Here is a 17128-nt window from a genome sequence, read left to right on the forward strand (position 1 = left end):
GCGCGGTGAAGCAAATTTTTGGCATGTTTATGCGAAAAAGATGCCACGTGATCGTATAATTACAATCCTTGGTGCCAACGGTTGACAACCGTTCACTTAGTTTGGGATAAAGTTGTCGGTGAAGATTTTCTTTTGTCAGAAGTTGTCAAACTTTCGCAGAAAGTTTAAGATATTTGTAAGTGACATTAAAGTGCACATTCTTGTGCGAATTCCACGAAGTATCGTAACTAAGCTCACGTTGGGGTTTGGAGCGATGCTCACGAATTCCGTGCTCCAAAACCAAAACCTCGTTTCCTCGTGCCGCTGAACTGTAGCCTAATGCTGCTCAAATCAGTGATGCGTTTTAGTTTAATGATATTGTCACCTCTTGGACCACAGTCTTGTCCGGGCAGCTGTACCAGCAGCTAGGGCTGACTTGTTGTAGCAAAGCTGTCAACAATTATACCGGCCAACTTACCGGAGCAAGCTATCGGTGTACTGTCCCCCCGGGCAACCTACCTAAACGCCATGACAACGCGGATTCTGCAGCACGGAACGTATGTTATCCACCTTCGCAACCAGCCAACAACACACACACACACACATCCGCAGTTGCATCCAGCGAGAGGAGGACACAGGCGGTGTTGTTATGTTACCGTTGTTGTCATTCGAGTGAAAGGAGATCGACGATAATTGCCAACTTGTTTGGTTAGCTCGATGTGCACTACAGGACTCACCAGCCTCCGGCCATCCATTCATGCAGCGTGGCCGTTTTTTTTTTATCAGCATGCTTTTTGCTAGATTTGTTCCACTTTTCGGGTGAACGGTGAATATGTGTGCCTTCGGGACGGGACCAGAACTTCTTTGCAGGGCATGCGCCCATCTCGCGGTGCGTCATCGGAAGAAGTGAATGAGCGTAGAACCGTTGTGAACTGCAGCGTATACCGTTAATGATGTGTCCCCGCGTGCGCGCGCGCTCGTGTTCGCCCGTTGATGATGAGGTGTGTTGTGCTCGCCGAAGGTGTATAGAGATATATTCTCTCGGTTGCTTTTAATACACCAACCCTCCGACACCGGACACCAGCAACGCAACGCAACGACCCGCGATCCGGCGGATCGTAATCATTGATTGCATGGAAGTATCATGGGACACGCGAATGTGTTATTAGCGTGATTTGGGATCACACACACTCACCATCGGAATCGGGGTTTGCGCTTTCTGGTCTTTCTTCTCTGCCCTGTTCACACCGATCGAATCGCGTGTCACCGGGTAAACGTGCCGCAGTTGGGTTGATAAGCGCACCGCGGCACCAATTTGGTGCGGACATACAGAGCAGAGCATCATGGATGCATGTTAAGCGGATTTTAAACGCCCCTGTTTGCCAAGGCGGAATCTTCTTTCTTTCATTTCACAACTGGGTGGATGTGCTGTTGGGGAAAAAAAGCATTCCGAAGTGAGGATTTTTTTTTTGCCCAACTTCAGGGATGTTCTTTGAAGTTGGTGAGAAATTTGATGGAAAAAAACAAATCAGTATAAACACCTTAATTAAGGGAGGGAGGCGAACCTTTCTCTTTGAATTGGACTGGCCCAAACATGCGTCGCCATTAAGGGCTCGTTTAGTGTATAGAAGCCAAGTGTTTAAAAGTTTCATAATCGTGCAGACACACACACACCAACCGAACCGAGTTGGGTCCAGCGCCATTATGGCATTTATGGCACTTCACTAGCACTTTATACATTCGTGAGGTCTTAATTTTGGGGCGTTTCAAGGCACTTTTAATGGTGTGGCGCTGACCGAATACACCGCTTCTCCGAATTCTCAGTGAAACTCCACTTAGGACGGTCTTTTTGGAGGATGAACTTGAAACAAAATGGAGTTGGAGAGATAGCTCGCAGCAAAGGACCAACCATTGCCACCCAGGAACTCGAGACTGGCGTAGCTCCAGCGACACGTAGGTTTTTATTAGTGTGCAGGCAAAAAAGAAGTGCCAATTCGGAGACGCACTGAATTAGGGGTTTTTAGTACACTGTCATTGCTACTTTTGCCTACGGTACGGGCGTACAGCCTTGTCTTGGGTGGCCCTGAACGACCTCAGGTTGAATGGTGGCTGGTTGGAGCATAAATATAAATCAGGATATTATTACTTCGCCCCTCCGAAGTACCGAGTCCACTTTACGTTGCCAGCTACGAAAGCTGCAAACAGGGGAGACAGAGATAGACAGCAAAAAAAAAACGAGATGCGAAATCCACCTTAACGACCTGAGATTGTAATTGAAATAGTTGCCCCCAAAAAACTCTCTTGTCCCTTGTGTGGCGAATATTATGGTGGGCGTTCGCTCTTGGTAAATGGCAGAGTGCTCCACCGTGCCAGGTGCAGTGGTGGTTCGACCAGGAAGCATCACCGTTGTGTGTCAGGCTTTCTGGTGGTAGTTCAATCGCTGCCAATGACACCTTCAAGAGACCAGTCCACTTGAACATGAGCTGCATAAGGTACGCAAGCACCGGTTAGAACGCTTCCGTCAGGCGTCAGGTTTGGGAAGAGGCGGCGAATAGTTTTCAAGCGCCACTTGAACCGGACCGTTTTCGGAATGGAACAATGGGCTCACCTAGTGTGCACAAGTGTTAAGATCGTTACTTCCCAAGGATCGCCTCCGAACTGATGTTTGCCGTGAACGGCACGGTTCAAGTGGGAAGTCTAAATTTTCTGACCCTTTGGGACCTACATCCTTCCCCGCGTTCGCCATTCCAATTCTTGCCCAGTCCACGTAAGCGCAAGTAAGGGGAAAGCCGCAGACACCGTTTTGCTTTGTAATGCGAGAACGACACTCTTCGTACGCCGTCGTCTGCCATATCGCGGGCATATTGGAAACGAGCATCAGGAGCCGATGTTGATAATTTATTTCAATTACTCTTCACGGTTTTTCTCACTATTCTATGGCTATCCCGTACGTGGATCTTGGCATCGCAAAAAAAGGGCTGCGACAATCGCAAGGGTTCTCTCGTCTCGGTATCGGAATTGAATCATCGCATCGGTACTCCTTCTTGCTGCACCGCACGGAGATAAACTCCGACTGGTGACAGTGCAATGATTGAGGATAGCTCCAGCTCGGTAGTAGATGGAAGCGAAACTAACCGGTGAGAGTCCTTTTCCGGTAATTGCTGTATGATATCGATCATTTGATGTCGTTGACAGCGCACTCCGACATCACGATGACGGTCCTTGCTAGCCACGGTGGCGACGACAAGGTGCCGTTTCCGATGGGGTATAAGTTATGAACCACACGCCGGTGTGCGCTGGCAAGGCAGAGTGACGACATCGTCAGCTCATAAGCTAGCGGCACGAACTCGTTATTTGCGAGAGCTGTCTTTTGGGATTCAGCTGGCCCGCACACCGGTTGCAGATGCTTGTCGCGATTATTGTTGCAGGGAAATGGAGCACAAAATCTTGCAGTTGCAATCTCGCTACGGCACGGATTGTGGGAAGCGGTAATTGCCGAGCCGGTGGGGTGCCTGATGCGCAAGACATTGTTTTATTTCTGTGTTGATTAAAATGGAGGTGCCTAAATTGGAACTCGTTGAGGGTGCTTCCATCGAGGAATGTTTCGTTACCATCTGACGTAACGCTTTGCCGTAAGCATACGGTTTACTTAATCGTCGCTTCAACATTTTTTTAAATGTGTAAAAGCAACGCGTATGTTAGATGCTCCGGATGATGAGCATGCTCATCGTATGTTGGTTGTGAATAATTTTATGAACCCGGATCTTTCCCACCAAACAGCAACAGCATCCTCATCCAGTTTAACTTCAACCACAATTATTGCACCTTTCAACACATTCGCTAGCGCTAGCCACGTCAATCTACCTTTTTCCTGCGAGACCGCCTAATAACTCCAGAAGCTGCGCCATTTCTATTGAGAAAAAAAAGAAACATCCAATAACAACCTTCGAAAGACTTGGCCTCTGCACAGAAGCGAAGATGATAATAAGTCCGCGTTTGAGATTCTACCAACCCCAACTGACATCTACTCTTCTCTTCCCATTCTCGTTACAGCTGCGCTGGGATAATTGTGTGCGAGACTTCAGACATAATCGGCAACAAACAATAACGCCTGGCATGGCGCATTCCGGTGTGTAATTTATCAAGACTCCCGAGCCCGAACCTCTAACCAATCAATCAATCAATCAAACAAGACGATCGTTTGATAGGTCGCTCGGTGATCGGGATCATATGCTGAGGCCAAGCCCGACCATCCAGATGGGGTGGCGAAGGTGATAAATCTGGTGCACCCGCCCATGCCTGCTGGTCTCCGACCACCGCCACCACCACCGTGCCAAGGAACGTGTTGACCTGTGCGAGAGGTGTCCATTGCGGTGCGTTAAATACTCTCGCGCGTGTGATGTCGAAGTGCAAAAATAACAGACTATAGTAAAGTAAATAAAAATCAAGTGTGGTGTAGAAGGTCGGGAAACTCAACAAAAAAAACAAAAAAAAGGTGGAGGAGAAAAAAACAACATCCATACACGTACAGTGAGATGCGGTGTGAGAAATGGCTGTCAAGAAGAACCTTGACCGTTGATACCTCGCATAGCCTCGCTTGGAGGGTGAGACAAGTGCTCTGCCGCTTCCGACAAGAATGTTGGCCTGCCGAAGAAATACATTTTTGACGTTCGCCGATGTGGAGTGATGAGTACAGTGCTGCGTGTGTTCAAGTGGTTTTGTGCGTGGTGGTTAATGATGAGTTCAAAGTGTTGCTCCGGTCCTTGCGGCGGTAGTGTCTAGAGTGGTGGTGGTGTGCGCACAGCAGAGAAAACGGACTCGCCGGATTCCTCACTCCCAAAAAAACCAAACAGCTTCAAAGCAACAGTGTTGGTGGTGGTTAGCTTCCAAAAAGGACATCAGGGAACACGCTAGCAAAATGTACTGCCTTTGCCGTTCGTCGAAAACCATCACGGTGCGGATCGTGCTGCTGGACGAGACGGATTTTCTTCACGAACTACAGGTAAGGTGAGGCGTGCATGAGGGCACTGTCGAGTTCTTGGGGTCTCATTAATTTCTTCGCTCCCCGGAAGTCAGATTATTTCTAGCCCGATAGGCCTGGCAAGCTTTGGGAAAGCCGGCGGGTACAACACGTGAAGGTGGGCGATGCCTCAAGACGAATGGAAAATTGAATGGAAATTGAGCTCGTTAACAATCGGCACCTGTGCATGTTGTCGCTAGCTCTACTTCTGCTCCGGCATTCCTTGCATATTCTCGCCCGCCTTGCTAGCGACGAAAGTCACATCGGAAGACATCGACGGTTTCGAGCGGTTGCTTCGGCACCGTAATCGGTCGTGCGCCATCTTTGTTGCTCCGCAAACCCCGGCAATGTCTCGACACTGGTACACCTGCGGCGCACGGATGAGATGAAATTTATTCGAATTGAAAATCAAATTTATTCAATTCTATACAATAGTTATATTATCGCCTCATTGTTCTAGCCTCAAGACGGTGGTCACCGGCAAAATATAGCTTCGGCACGGTACGCTGGGGATTTGTTCCTCGGCCCAGAGCCCAATACGGGTTTTGCGCTTGAGGTTTGATCGTAATTTCTGCCCCTGCCCGCAGCAAGGACCGGTGTAGGTCGGTTCAGCATTATGGCTTTGGTTAAGAATTTCTACCGAGCGAGATAGAGAGAGGGAGAGTGGAAGAGATCAGGTGGAATGAATAATCCTGGCATACTAGCAGCGCTTGACCAGCACGCGTTATGGCTGTGGTACTGAATCTTGAATTCAATTGTAGTATTCGCTATCCAAAAGAGATTGGCTGGTACGATATAACGGAGACCAAAATGGGTTTTACGCGTCGTAGAATATTAAAAGAATGATTGGAATAATTTAAGCAATGCTTTTCTGACCAAACATTTTCCTAACAAGTTCTCTAAGAATTCAGTTTGAATTTGTTTTGAAAAATCGCCTTGTCGAAACGCTGTCCATTTGATCTTGTTTTTGGTTTTTTTACGTGAATTTATTTCTGCCTGTCTTGCAATTGGAGTCCCGAATTTCTACAACATTGTTTGAAATATCTACGTGATCTGCTTACTGTTTTCAATCGTGATTTTAACGATGCTATATCACTGAACTTACTTGAGAATAGCTTCTTCTCGTAACCAATAACGATTGCACTCAGCGTAAAACTCATTATTTTCGAACGCTGTACATTTTTATCACCCACGGACACACACACTTCGAACGATGCAAAATGCCAATTAAAACTAAATCGTTTCTCCCGTCTTAAGGCAAGGAACTCCTTGAGTCCTTGAGCAGGAACCCGCTTCGTTTGGCATCACATTTCACCTCGCTAAGCCACTGTGAGAAGCGATGTGCAATTTACAATTGTAAAATAAAACTGTGTCCTCTAAGCGCTTTGTCCTGCTCCCCGGGGCCGCGATATCGATGGCGATTGGGTGACTGAGCTCGCTGCTGCTGCTGCTGCTGCTGCTGCTGCCGCTTATCGGACGTTCGGAAGTTTCTCGCTGCGAACGTTCCAGCGTAAGTGTGGGAGAGTGAAAATTATGTGCCTTAAATTCTGACCCGGGATCGGTTCGTTAACAAGCTCGTACTGAGACAGCCAGGAGTTGTGTCCTAGGGCGCAACGTAAACATTGGCAGTGAGAAAATTGCACTGTAAAATACGCTCCGGATGAGTGTTTTAAAGCGCGATCATTTATGTTGGAGGTAACAACGGAGAATACTAATTGTAAATCGTAAAGTTGTACAAGTCGTTATCGGTTCTTGGTGGTATCATTTAAGAAGGATCTAGAACCCATCTTATGAAGGGAAGAAATGTTTTTTTGTTGATAGCATTTCGCAAACAGATGACTTGGAAGCTGTTGAAGACCCATTCTACTGCTGGACGAGTCTTTCCAAAGTTATGTTGTTTAAAAACCTGCTCTTTTTCCCAATCATGCTATAAAGGGTCGGTTCCGGATAATAAACCACAGCAGATATAGTATGCTGGTCCCTCCTACCTTGGAACTTCTTCTCGAGCCCTTTCTGTCAAACAGACACAGAACTCCGGATAATCGTTTCACACCTCCCGAGTTCGTGCCCAAGAACACTATATTTACTGATTCATTAGTCCAGCTGGAAAACAGAAACTCTTGGCGAGGGTTTTTCAACAGATACATTCTTGGATTGTGTACCGAGTCCTGGTGAATCCTTGGCCTGGAGTGAAGAGTGGTTGGTATGTTGGTTGTTTTTCTGTTCTTATTTATGTTTGGGCCAGTAAATCCACACCGGCCCCGGTGTTGTCTCCCACATCCTAGACCTCCATTCGCAAGGCACACGACATCAACCGGCAGCAATTATAGACCTATTTCCTTTTGCGAATGATGCGAAACTTTTACCGGAAAAAGTGAGCTACCCAAAGGGCCCGCATCGGTATCGCATCGGCTGTGTATGTCTTTAAGATGAATGGTCCCAGCAGGGATATAGGAGCGCTAGAAAGGAGCATTTGTTCTCACCCGATGCAAAACAAGACTGAACCACCGTCGGAAATGGGGTATGGGGATGAATTATTAAGACCTTTGCTGCTCCAATAACTCACCAGTTTTATGGAGTTTTAACGGAGTTAATGTGCCTTTTTGCTTTGTCGTTTGTCGGCGATGAAAGCCCGAAGTTCGATTTCACGGTCTAATGCTTGACGATTGTAAACTAGCCGGGTTGCGGGATGGGGATGGTGTTCTTATCATGAAAGTAGAGCAGATGAAAGCAGATAGAGGATGAAGCGAAGATGAAATTTGCCACATGTTTGCCAAAATTTACTCATATTATATTCATTAATCTAGATGTAGATTGTGCGCTGGACACAACAACCTCATAAAAAAGAGCAACTAATCGCTTAATCGGATCTTCTAGCGAATGAAGAAGCAAACTACGCTTAAATAGTACGTATAAAAGTGAACGGTGGTCGGTGGTTTACATTCGGAGCAAGAAACTGTTCCCACAATACAGCCATAAAGTAACGTTGCTTTGCGCTTAGTGTTCCAGTTTATTCTTGGCAAAGGCGGCTAATTAACTGCTGGATTATGGGTTTGGCATGTTATTTACTGCTGATGGAACTAAGAAGCGCTCAGCAGCACCTTCAACCCCATGAGCAGCATGTGAAAACGAGGAAGTTTAACACGAGCCTTTATGCTACGGTAAAACGGTGGGATCTATCAGCAAGTAGCAGTTCAGTGTTTTCCCGAAAAAGAAACAATGAACCACCTCCTTACTTACTCGGGAAAATGGGTCATTTTTGAGACGAATGACAATGGTTGGTAGAAGGTTTCTTGGAGTCTTCTTACGTTCGGGGAAGGTTATGAACTTGAAAATAATAACAATACAGGGCAAAAATAAAGATAAATGCGATCAACTTTACTTTGATGAGAAATAGAACGATGATCCATCTTCAAACTTAACGAAATGCCATAAAATGGATGAAACAATGCAGCGAATTGAAAGCAAAGTTAACGATAAGAGGGCAATTGAAGATGCCATCTAGCCACACCATTTTTAATGTACCAAGCGTTTTCTACTATCAAGATATAGATATAGATATAGATAGAAGACCAATCTACAAGTGTCAAGATTAAATTCCTTTAAGCTGTCAGGTACATTCGAATCGAAACTAGTAAAAGAACTTTAATGCGTACTATTATCCTCTGAATATTGGATGCTTGATACACCAAATGTTGAAATGTTATTTGTTTGTGGTTAGGATCGCTTAGGAAATTCAATTTTCAACATGAAGGAGCGGTCCGGATGAGGTTTGAATGCCGATCTTGATCGTCCAGATGAAGTGCAGTGACTATCAGTCGTCAATTTGCAGCACTTTTAATATTTGTTAGCTTTCAAAGGTAAAAATGCATATCACAAAAAATGGCCAGACAATTTTGATGCCTCTTGAAGGGATAAATGTTTTAAGATAAATGATTTATCTTCAATTCAACGACTATTTCGTAGGAATTCTTGAACTTATATTTCTAAAGAGCTTCTAAATAATGGTTTTTGGGAAATTTGTCTTTTTTTTCAGATTGAGGACGTCTTATTAATACTGTAAAGCGAAAATTATATCGATCTTATAGATTCTTTGTTGAACGCTGCAAAGTTATGCCTTGTTATGCCTTTTTCCTTCTCCTACTTGGAAGTGAATCAACATCAGCTCTAGTTAACGCATTACGCGATACTCTAGCAACAAAGGAAGCTATTGAAACCGGTACATTGTTTGTGCTTCAAACAGCAAGAAGGTTCCAGGTTTCCAATCACATACACTTTCTACGATACAATTAACCAACGCAAACACATAAGCCGTGCGTGAGCTCAAAATGTGCTATATGTTCGAAAAAGTGAGAGGACTTGGACTGACTTCATACGGGCAGAGGATAGTGGTAGTATGTGCAACTGCATTCCGCACTACTGCACACCATTTACCCGTACCACAAACACACACACGCGTGCTCTGGTTGGATGGTTCCAAGCCAGTGCAAAGAAATCGTAATCACATTTGGGGTGAAAACAGCCGCCACACTCCCTTGTGAAGACTCGCTTTTCGGCGACTCTCCAAACCCCATCCCTAGGGGTGGGGAAGACCTTTTTCATTTACCGCCGAGTACGGGTACAACTCTCCGATCCAATTAGCCATGATCGTTATCGGTGTCTCGGTAAGTAGTGATCGAAGGCTGGCGGATCTTCACCAGAGCACATGCACATTTAATGTTTCATCTCATTTGAGATTTTCCCTTCCTTTCTTGCTCGCTCAGTTAGCTCACAAATTAGGGCTGTCGTGGGGGGGGGGGGGGGGGGGGGGTTGGGCACGGATATAAATCAGTTTTCCACTTTTCCAACTTCAACTCGTGCAATAAGTGAAGCGCAATGTGTGCTACCAAAAGGGTTGCCGGAGACAAGTAGGGCTTGCCACACTTGTTGTTGTTGCGGTGCGTACCGCTTAGTGATGGGAAAATACGGCTCCTGAGCTGGAGTCGGCTCCGGTGCCTGATCCGCAACCACTTTCTTTCTTCGATACTTCAGTTCTTATTTTTCTTGGCTTAAAGACCTGTTAATGTTGCATTAACAGGTCTTTAATGTTAATGTTGTCATCTTTTGACACACAAGACTTGTTGATATCACGTAGTTAGATACTTTGTCCTTTGCCCCTTTGGTTGCTGAGCCGGCTCCCGCTAATAGAAGTCGGAGCTGACTCGGGAAACGTTAGAGCCGTAGCGGCCATCACCAAGTACCGCTCCCTAGCTGCATAATCGATGTCAGGATATCCAGATTTCCCAATAAAAAAAGGTTAATTATGCACATACCACTAGAGCTCATAAAAAAACGCTTTAAATATGGGAGAGGCAGATTTCAAGTACCAGGAAGCCCAAATGTCCAGTCAGATCAATTGGAAATTATCGCCCCGATTTGCCAATGAACCGTTTTATTGCCCGGTCTTCAACCGGGCCGAGTGTTTTCGAGTGGACTGAAGCTTTAAGCTGCAGTAGCATTTATACATAACCCATGCCCTTCTTCAGGGTCTCCCAACACTAGGCGAACCTCACCATTGAGCACGGCAAATAGGTCGATTTTCAATAATTGCATCCGAAACGCATTCCGCGGTGGTCGTCGATAGGAACAGGAACAATATGGATAACCTGGGGGTGAGAAAATGAGTGCGGTAAACATTATTTTAAAAATCATTACCTCGTTTATAATGCAAATTTCATTTTTGATCTGTTTTGTGGAGGGTGGAGGGGTGAAAAAAGAATGGAGGACGCACTAAATTGCATTTGTGGATGGTGGACAAGCGTGTGGTGGTGTTTCTGTGGTCACTGTGGTCCCCTTATTTGGGTGTTGGATGCTGCGGTTGATTTTATTTGATGAGCTGGCCGGCTTTTGATCGGAATTGGTTTGTGTGATGCAAATAATTAAATCATATTTACTCTTTCGGTTTCGGCGATTGTGTGCGTGTCCGTCCTCGAGCTCCATATCGTTAGAGCGTTATTTAACGGCCAAAAAAGCTTCGCTTGTTTAATGGAGCGATTTCAATCGACCCACGAGCTAGAATAGGCCCATCAGTTCGTGTAGGAAATCAAAAATCGCACACCGTTGGCTCATAAACACAAGCCTCAATACAGACCGTCCGTCCGGCGGGTGTCATTGGAATCGTGATCAAATCAGCTCACAACTCGCCCGGTCCAGTCCGGTAAGGAATTTGAATATTTTATCGTGCCCTCCTTTCGACCTTCACTCATCAATCAATGCGTCGTCGGTGCCGCGAGGCTTGCGTTCTAAAACAGCATCTTATAAATCTGAATAAGTCATCCGTCCGACCGGTGCGCGGCCAGTGGTACATTAACCCGTTTGCGCCTTTTTCTTCTGGCTTTACTCCCTTCTTCAGTTTTTGCTTCCTTCTGTTGGTCCGTTCTATTCCCATTCTCCTTTGGAGCTTTTTTTGCCTCTCTCTCTCTTTCTGTCTTGTCGAACAACTGGATGATGGAGGTGGAGGTCGAGTAGCATCTCACCGTGCCATTTTACGCCCGCCTGATGCTGTGTCGGAATGCTTCAACATATTCAACCTCCGGATTTGTTTCGGAGCTGAAATCGAACTTCGGTTCCAAAGGTAATCGATTCTTCTTTCCGGAGGTGAAACAAAACCGAACGGAAAAAAAGATGCCACGGGTCTGATAGTGAAGTACAGCGAACACCAACAGAGATCGTTGACCAGTAGGGAGGGAAGGTTGAGTTGCAGTTCGGGGAGAGGGAAAAAATGGGAATTGAAGTGTATAAAGTTAAATATAAAGTATGCTCTACTATAGCGCCCGGAATCGATTGTTACGGAACGATCGAAAACCCGTCCAATGGCTCGAAGCGATTGGCGAAAAATAAAACTGTTCATCTGCAGAGATAGAGATGAATGTTTGGGGGCCTGATAGTATTGTAGTTTTTTTTATATGCTGCTCCACCAAAGATGAGATTCAACACAATGAATGGTGTGGTTGCGCTGGGAGTTAGCTAGAAAACGAATTGCATTTTTTTTTGTATCAAACTTTAATCTCAAGGTCTTCGAATGTACTATTCACGTCAAACCAAACAAATAGGTTACAGCAGTGAATAATTTTCGCTTTGCAGCAGATTTGCACAAAAAAAAAAGACTCCCTATCAATCATTCTCAAACCTCTTCTTGACCTCTTGCTTACTTCTATGCAAGACTGCTTCACCCGATTGCAGAATCTTCACCCTCCGTAAAGCGTGTGCTTTTTTGTGCGCTTTATTTTCTTTTAAACCGACATATAAAACTACCCATTTGCCCGGGTGTGCTTATTTGCGTACATTAAGATAAACCGCCGTCCGAAAACCCACACCACCCTTTGTGTCAGGGTCGTTTTAGTGCTTATTTTTGTGTTGTTGGTTCTCTTTTTTTCTGACTTGCACTTTTCTTTGCGTAGTTTATAGCATCAATTTACGTTTTTTCCCCTTTTCTTTCGTTTATTTTTTGTTTCAGACCTGGTCTTGGTTGACTGTAGACTTTTTTTTCGCCTGCTTTCTTTGTCACTTTTGTTTGTTTTTATTGCTTTTTAGAGGTTTGTGTGGGTTTTTTTACTATCCCTCACCTTTTTGTTTGCTTTAATCGTATCTAATCGCGTGTTTACCCATAACAGTAAAGAAGCATCTTACTTTCATGAGACTGGGATGCTTTTAAAGGACGCTTTTGTGATGTGTTTCTGATGACAGACGAGTAGAATGTTTGCTTATGTTGTGTCATATGCCAAAAGGTAGCACTGACACTTAACAACCGGGATGTTGACAGCTACTCGTCGGACGCTTTATGGCAATAGTGTTAATAGTTCTAATTTGGGTTAATTTTGCTTCTTAAGGAGGTCTGTTTTAGTACATTTGACTTCACTCCATTTTTGCCTTGTTTCGCCCCGTTTTCTTGTTCCGATTATCCGTGTCCTGGAGCATTGCAAGCGTTTTTAGAAATGTTCTTACTAAGTGTATTCATGCAATATGTAGCAAAGCGATTGAAAAGATTAAGCTAAAGCGTTGTAATATTGATTCGGATCGAGTGATATTTATCTATAGAAATGCTTACGATTTTTCAATCACTTTTTTGCTTATTATGTACAATCAAAGGGTAATAAAGAAAATATTTAAGTTCAATCATAGCGTAAATATGATCCATAAGACTCACATTGCACTTAGAATAGATTTATTTAAATTTAAAAACAAATTAAAACATTTAAACTCGCGCTGTACAGATCGAAAGTAGCAACAGGTCGAGCTATGAAAATCAATTTCCCACCATTTTCTAAATTAAACTAATTAAATTGTGAAAGCAAAACAATTTGCTTCCATTTCACCAGACCGACCGAATGGGCAAAGCCCGGCACCAAATGTCAAGCAAGTAACATAAAAAGATGCACTTAAACACACTCTAACAGTCAAATGCAAGCGCAATCAAATGCAATACCTGCACCAGTCTGCCTACCACAGCACCTCAAAGACTTGCACGATAAAAGCCAGTAAAAAGAAAAGGCACAACACAAAAGTTTTCCATCCAAAGTCACCTCAATCAAGTCCTTCGCACGCCAGTAAAAACGAGGCGAATGAAACAGCGCGCGCATAAGGTCAAGCTCGTTAAGTGTGTGTGTATTTCTGTCGCTCCGTGGCTTCCATAGTTCATGGTTTGCAACTTTTATCGTTATTTTTATTTCCTCCGGACACTACCCGTAGTCCGGGCTGTGAACTACACGCGCGGAATACGTTGCAATTGCACTGGCTGGTTCGCGTGTGTCATCCACACTGACTCGGCACCAAGCGAACGCTCTGCATGTCCTGTCAGTTGCATCTGCCGCTTGGTACGTTGGCATCCCACATCCGACACTGTGCGGCCAGAGTCTGCAACAACGCTCCAAAAGTTCAAAGTGAAGTCGGTGACGCTATGGCACCGAGCGCTGGGATATGTGAGTGTTTTTAGCTTCCCATCGTTCCTCAGCTCTTGACGATGTTCGAGTCTGGAGGTTCGCTACATCTTGCACCTCGTGATGAGTGCCTTGGATGCGGTCTTGGGAAGCTGGCCAAAAAATGGCCTTGGGTTCAACGCGGGACGAATGTTTTCCGGTCGAGCTGGTATGTCCACCAGTGATGCTGCTGGGGTGCATACATCCCATATCGGAATGATGTTTCCTTTCCACTCGCACCGTGTCTCCACCGGTTCGGTTTGGTGTGAAGATAGTCCGGCGACTTCGGTGAACTCTCTTGTTACGGCCATTGCCTGGTGCTGACCACGACGCTGACAAGAGTTCCACCAGGTTCCGATGCTGGGAAGATACCATTGGCTAGAGATTGCTATCGCTCTGCCCAACCTTTGCGGCATAACGGCGCCAACCAGTTGTGAACCTCCGCAATCTCGATGCAGAGAAACTATTCTCCTGGGGGAAAAGAGAGAAAAAAGGCACAAGAACACAATGCTAATTCATTGTTGCCATAGGTTTTCCCTATCCTCACCATACTCACGGCAACATACACTTGCAGCAAGCGGGCAAAATAAAACCATCAACACTCAGCATGCTGCTAACCCTGCCGCCTCTACCTTACCAAAACTCTCCTGATTCGTATGCATCGCTTTTGTTCCATATTCATGGTTGATAAGGTTTCTTCTGCTTTGCTGCAAGAGCACACTAGCGCTTAGGCGCTTTTTTTGCGTCTTCTTTTTTTTGTTTTTATTAAATTCGTTTCTCCACCCATACGAAGAAAAGCCCCATCCGCATGGGAAGATACTGGGCTGAAACAATAGGACCTGGGGAAGATAAAGCCTAATGATTATTTAATTTCTTCCTCTGTTTATTGACTTGAGGTACTCCTTCCATAACTCTATTCACTCTCGTTAAGCCCATGCACGGGGGAGCAGAAAAAAAGGTGAGGAACCTCATAGGAACCTCTCCGCATGTGAGAATGTTACGAAGCTAAGTGTGGAAAGCATTTTCCTCCCGCTCCCCGAGAATATATTGAATATAAATAATTTATCAAAACTTACCCGTGCATGAAAAGTGCCGATGATGGAATATATTCACGACTCGGTAAGCATCCTATCCAATTATTTCCGTCTGCTCGTCCTTTGCGCTTGCCGAAGGATCTGTGCAGTCGGCACAGGGCAGCATGCTAAAACGTTGCATATTTACTTTTCTAGCAGATCAGTGCCGCTTATTGTGTATCGTACCGGTGGGGGTATGAGTTTTGAGAAAAAGTGCTGCTGTTTGCTTTGGAAAGAAATATTATCCCTATTGATTTCGGCTTTTTTCGTGGTAAAGGAGTTCATGATAATCTAAATATATCAACCGTATTGAGTAAATTTTATGATTGAGATGCTAGTGGAGATTAGTGCGAATGGTATTAAGAGCTGAAATGTGTATTAATATAGTACTGCGTCCTTTTGAAATGATAAAAAAAAACACACGATTTATGCCATATTTACATTACTGTTGTTATGTTTTGTGTTTTAAAGTCAACTTTCCAAAAATTTGAATTTTGACAGTTTGATTTAGTACCAGGCAGCACTAATACGGTTTATCCGGGTTGTTTGTTTAACCGGTCATTAAGTACATACGGAAGGGCACGGATAAACGAACAAACAATATATTTTATTTCCACGATCCTTATCTTGCATTTTTTTTTCCTCCTCTTAAACATCTTCCTTGCTGGAAACAATATGAAAAGCTAATTTGAATTTATTCGTCGACGTAACGGAATTGTTCGTCGATTAGATGTTCGATAGTGTAACGTTAATCATTATGACAAAACATGTCACATTCCCACAACACCCGCGCACAACAGCAGTCCAAGTGCCGTGCCATTGTGTCCATCCTACGGTGGCAAGAAGAAGCCAAACACCGTCGTCACCGCGGGTGGTTAAAACCGTCACACCAACAGCACCACTGCAGCCGGTGGCAACGCTCTTCGGCGCGAATCAAACTATGCACCCGGCACCTGGGCACTGCTACCGTGGGATCGTTTAGCCGGCGTGTCTCGGGGATGCGCGTAGGAAGCAAATGACTCGCGTGTACGTGTAGGAACAAAATGGGTGCCCGGGAAACATACATCGTCCAGCCCGATTGTGTAGCACCCGGCAGACGGTGATTTTGCCCGTCTGTTGCTGTTGTTGTTGTCAGCTTTGTTTTGTGCACCACCTTCCTTTCATAAGCAATCATTAACAATTCAAAACAACTACATAAATTATATCGCAAAAATGACAAGCCAGGTTTCGGGGTAGATAGCAGCACCGGAGGATGCGAATAAATGCGCGCCCCAGGTTGCTAGGTGGAACTAGTGGAACGCTTGGAATGGTGTGTCCTAGGTCACTCTTTTTATTTCGGTTGTTGACATGCAAACACTCGCACGGAGCGGGCACACGACATGCAAAGCTCTAGTTTCACCGGTACAGAGCGGCGAGCGGGTGTGACTCCATTAGCCTTGATTGTCTGGAATGAAATGCAGCTTTTTCCCGTTCGGTATGGAACGTTTACAACGTCCTGTTTCACGTGTGCCCTGTGCCGAAAAAAAAAAACCCCAGCTAGATACAAAAAAAATGCATGCAACAACCGGCATCATACAGGTACATCAGGCGTCCCTCTAGAGACTCTTCCGGTCTGGTTAGGTGGATACCATCTGTACATTCATTGAGCGTAAAAGTGGCGAGCATCGTCGTAAGCAAACAGACAGTGCTCTCAACCACCGAATGATGTGCGTCCATTTTTTGTTTCTCTCTACATGAAAGCAACAACCACTTACTACATTTGCCATGAGCCTAAAAGCGGGCCCAAGAGGGCCGCTCAACTGACGTAGCATAATGACATGAAAACATTTTCAAAAATTCAGAATTCAGCGCAAAAGTGGCGGAAGTTTTGTCGAGTATTTCGCTGTCGCTGGCCAGATAACGATAATGGGAGACTTTAGTTTACGGGCTGGGTGTAGTGAACAGTGGCTAGTACGTTTTTGTTTTGTTGTTGTTTGGGACACATTTCAACCAAGCTAGGTTAAGTGTGTACGAGTTTTCGAGAGGTTCAGTGCACTCTTGGAGCGATCCTTAACCCCAGATATCTCTCTAAAAATAGTAATTTTGCAATAAAGTTGACAAGA

General features: G+C 45.0%; 3 protein-coding genes across 4 annotated transcripts in view; 1 reads left to right on the forward strand and 2 right to left on the reverse strand.

The window, feature by feature from the left end:
* LOC126558824 (pyridoxal phosphate homeostasis protein) overlaps positions 1 to 17128 on the reverse strand; it is a 445790-nt gene that overhangs the window by 302196 nt on the left and 126466 nt on the right. The window lies entirely within an intron of this gene.
* LOC126559130 (uncharacterized) overlaps positions 1 to 17128 on the reverse strand; it is a 186390-nt gene that overhangs the window by 152196 nt on the left and 17066 nt on the right. The window lies entirely within an intron of this gene.
* Positions 4888 to 17128, forward strand: part of LOC126559679 (GATA zinc finger domain-containing protein 14) — a 55680-nt gene continuing 43439 nt past the window's right edge. The window contains exon 1 of the mRNA XM_050215849.1: positions 4888 to 4981. Within this exon, the coding sequence (XP_050071806.1) occupies positions 4898 to 4981 (84 nt within the window). The 5' untranslated portion in view covers positions 4888 to 4897. The remainder of the gene's footprint in view (positions 4982 to 17128) is intronic.

This window comes from Anopheles maculipalpis, chromosome 2RL (assembly GCF_943734695.1).
Source record: "Anopheles maculipalpis chromosome 2RL, idAnoMacuDA_375_x, whole genome shotgun sequence".
Taxonomy (NCBI): Eukaryota; Metazoa; Arthropoda; class Insecta; order Diptera; family Culicidae; genus Anopheles; species Anopheles maculipalpis.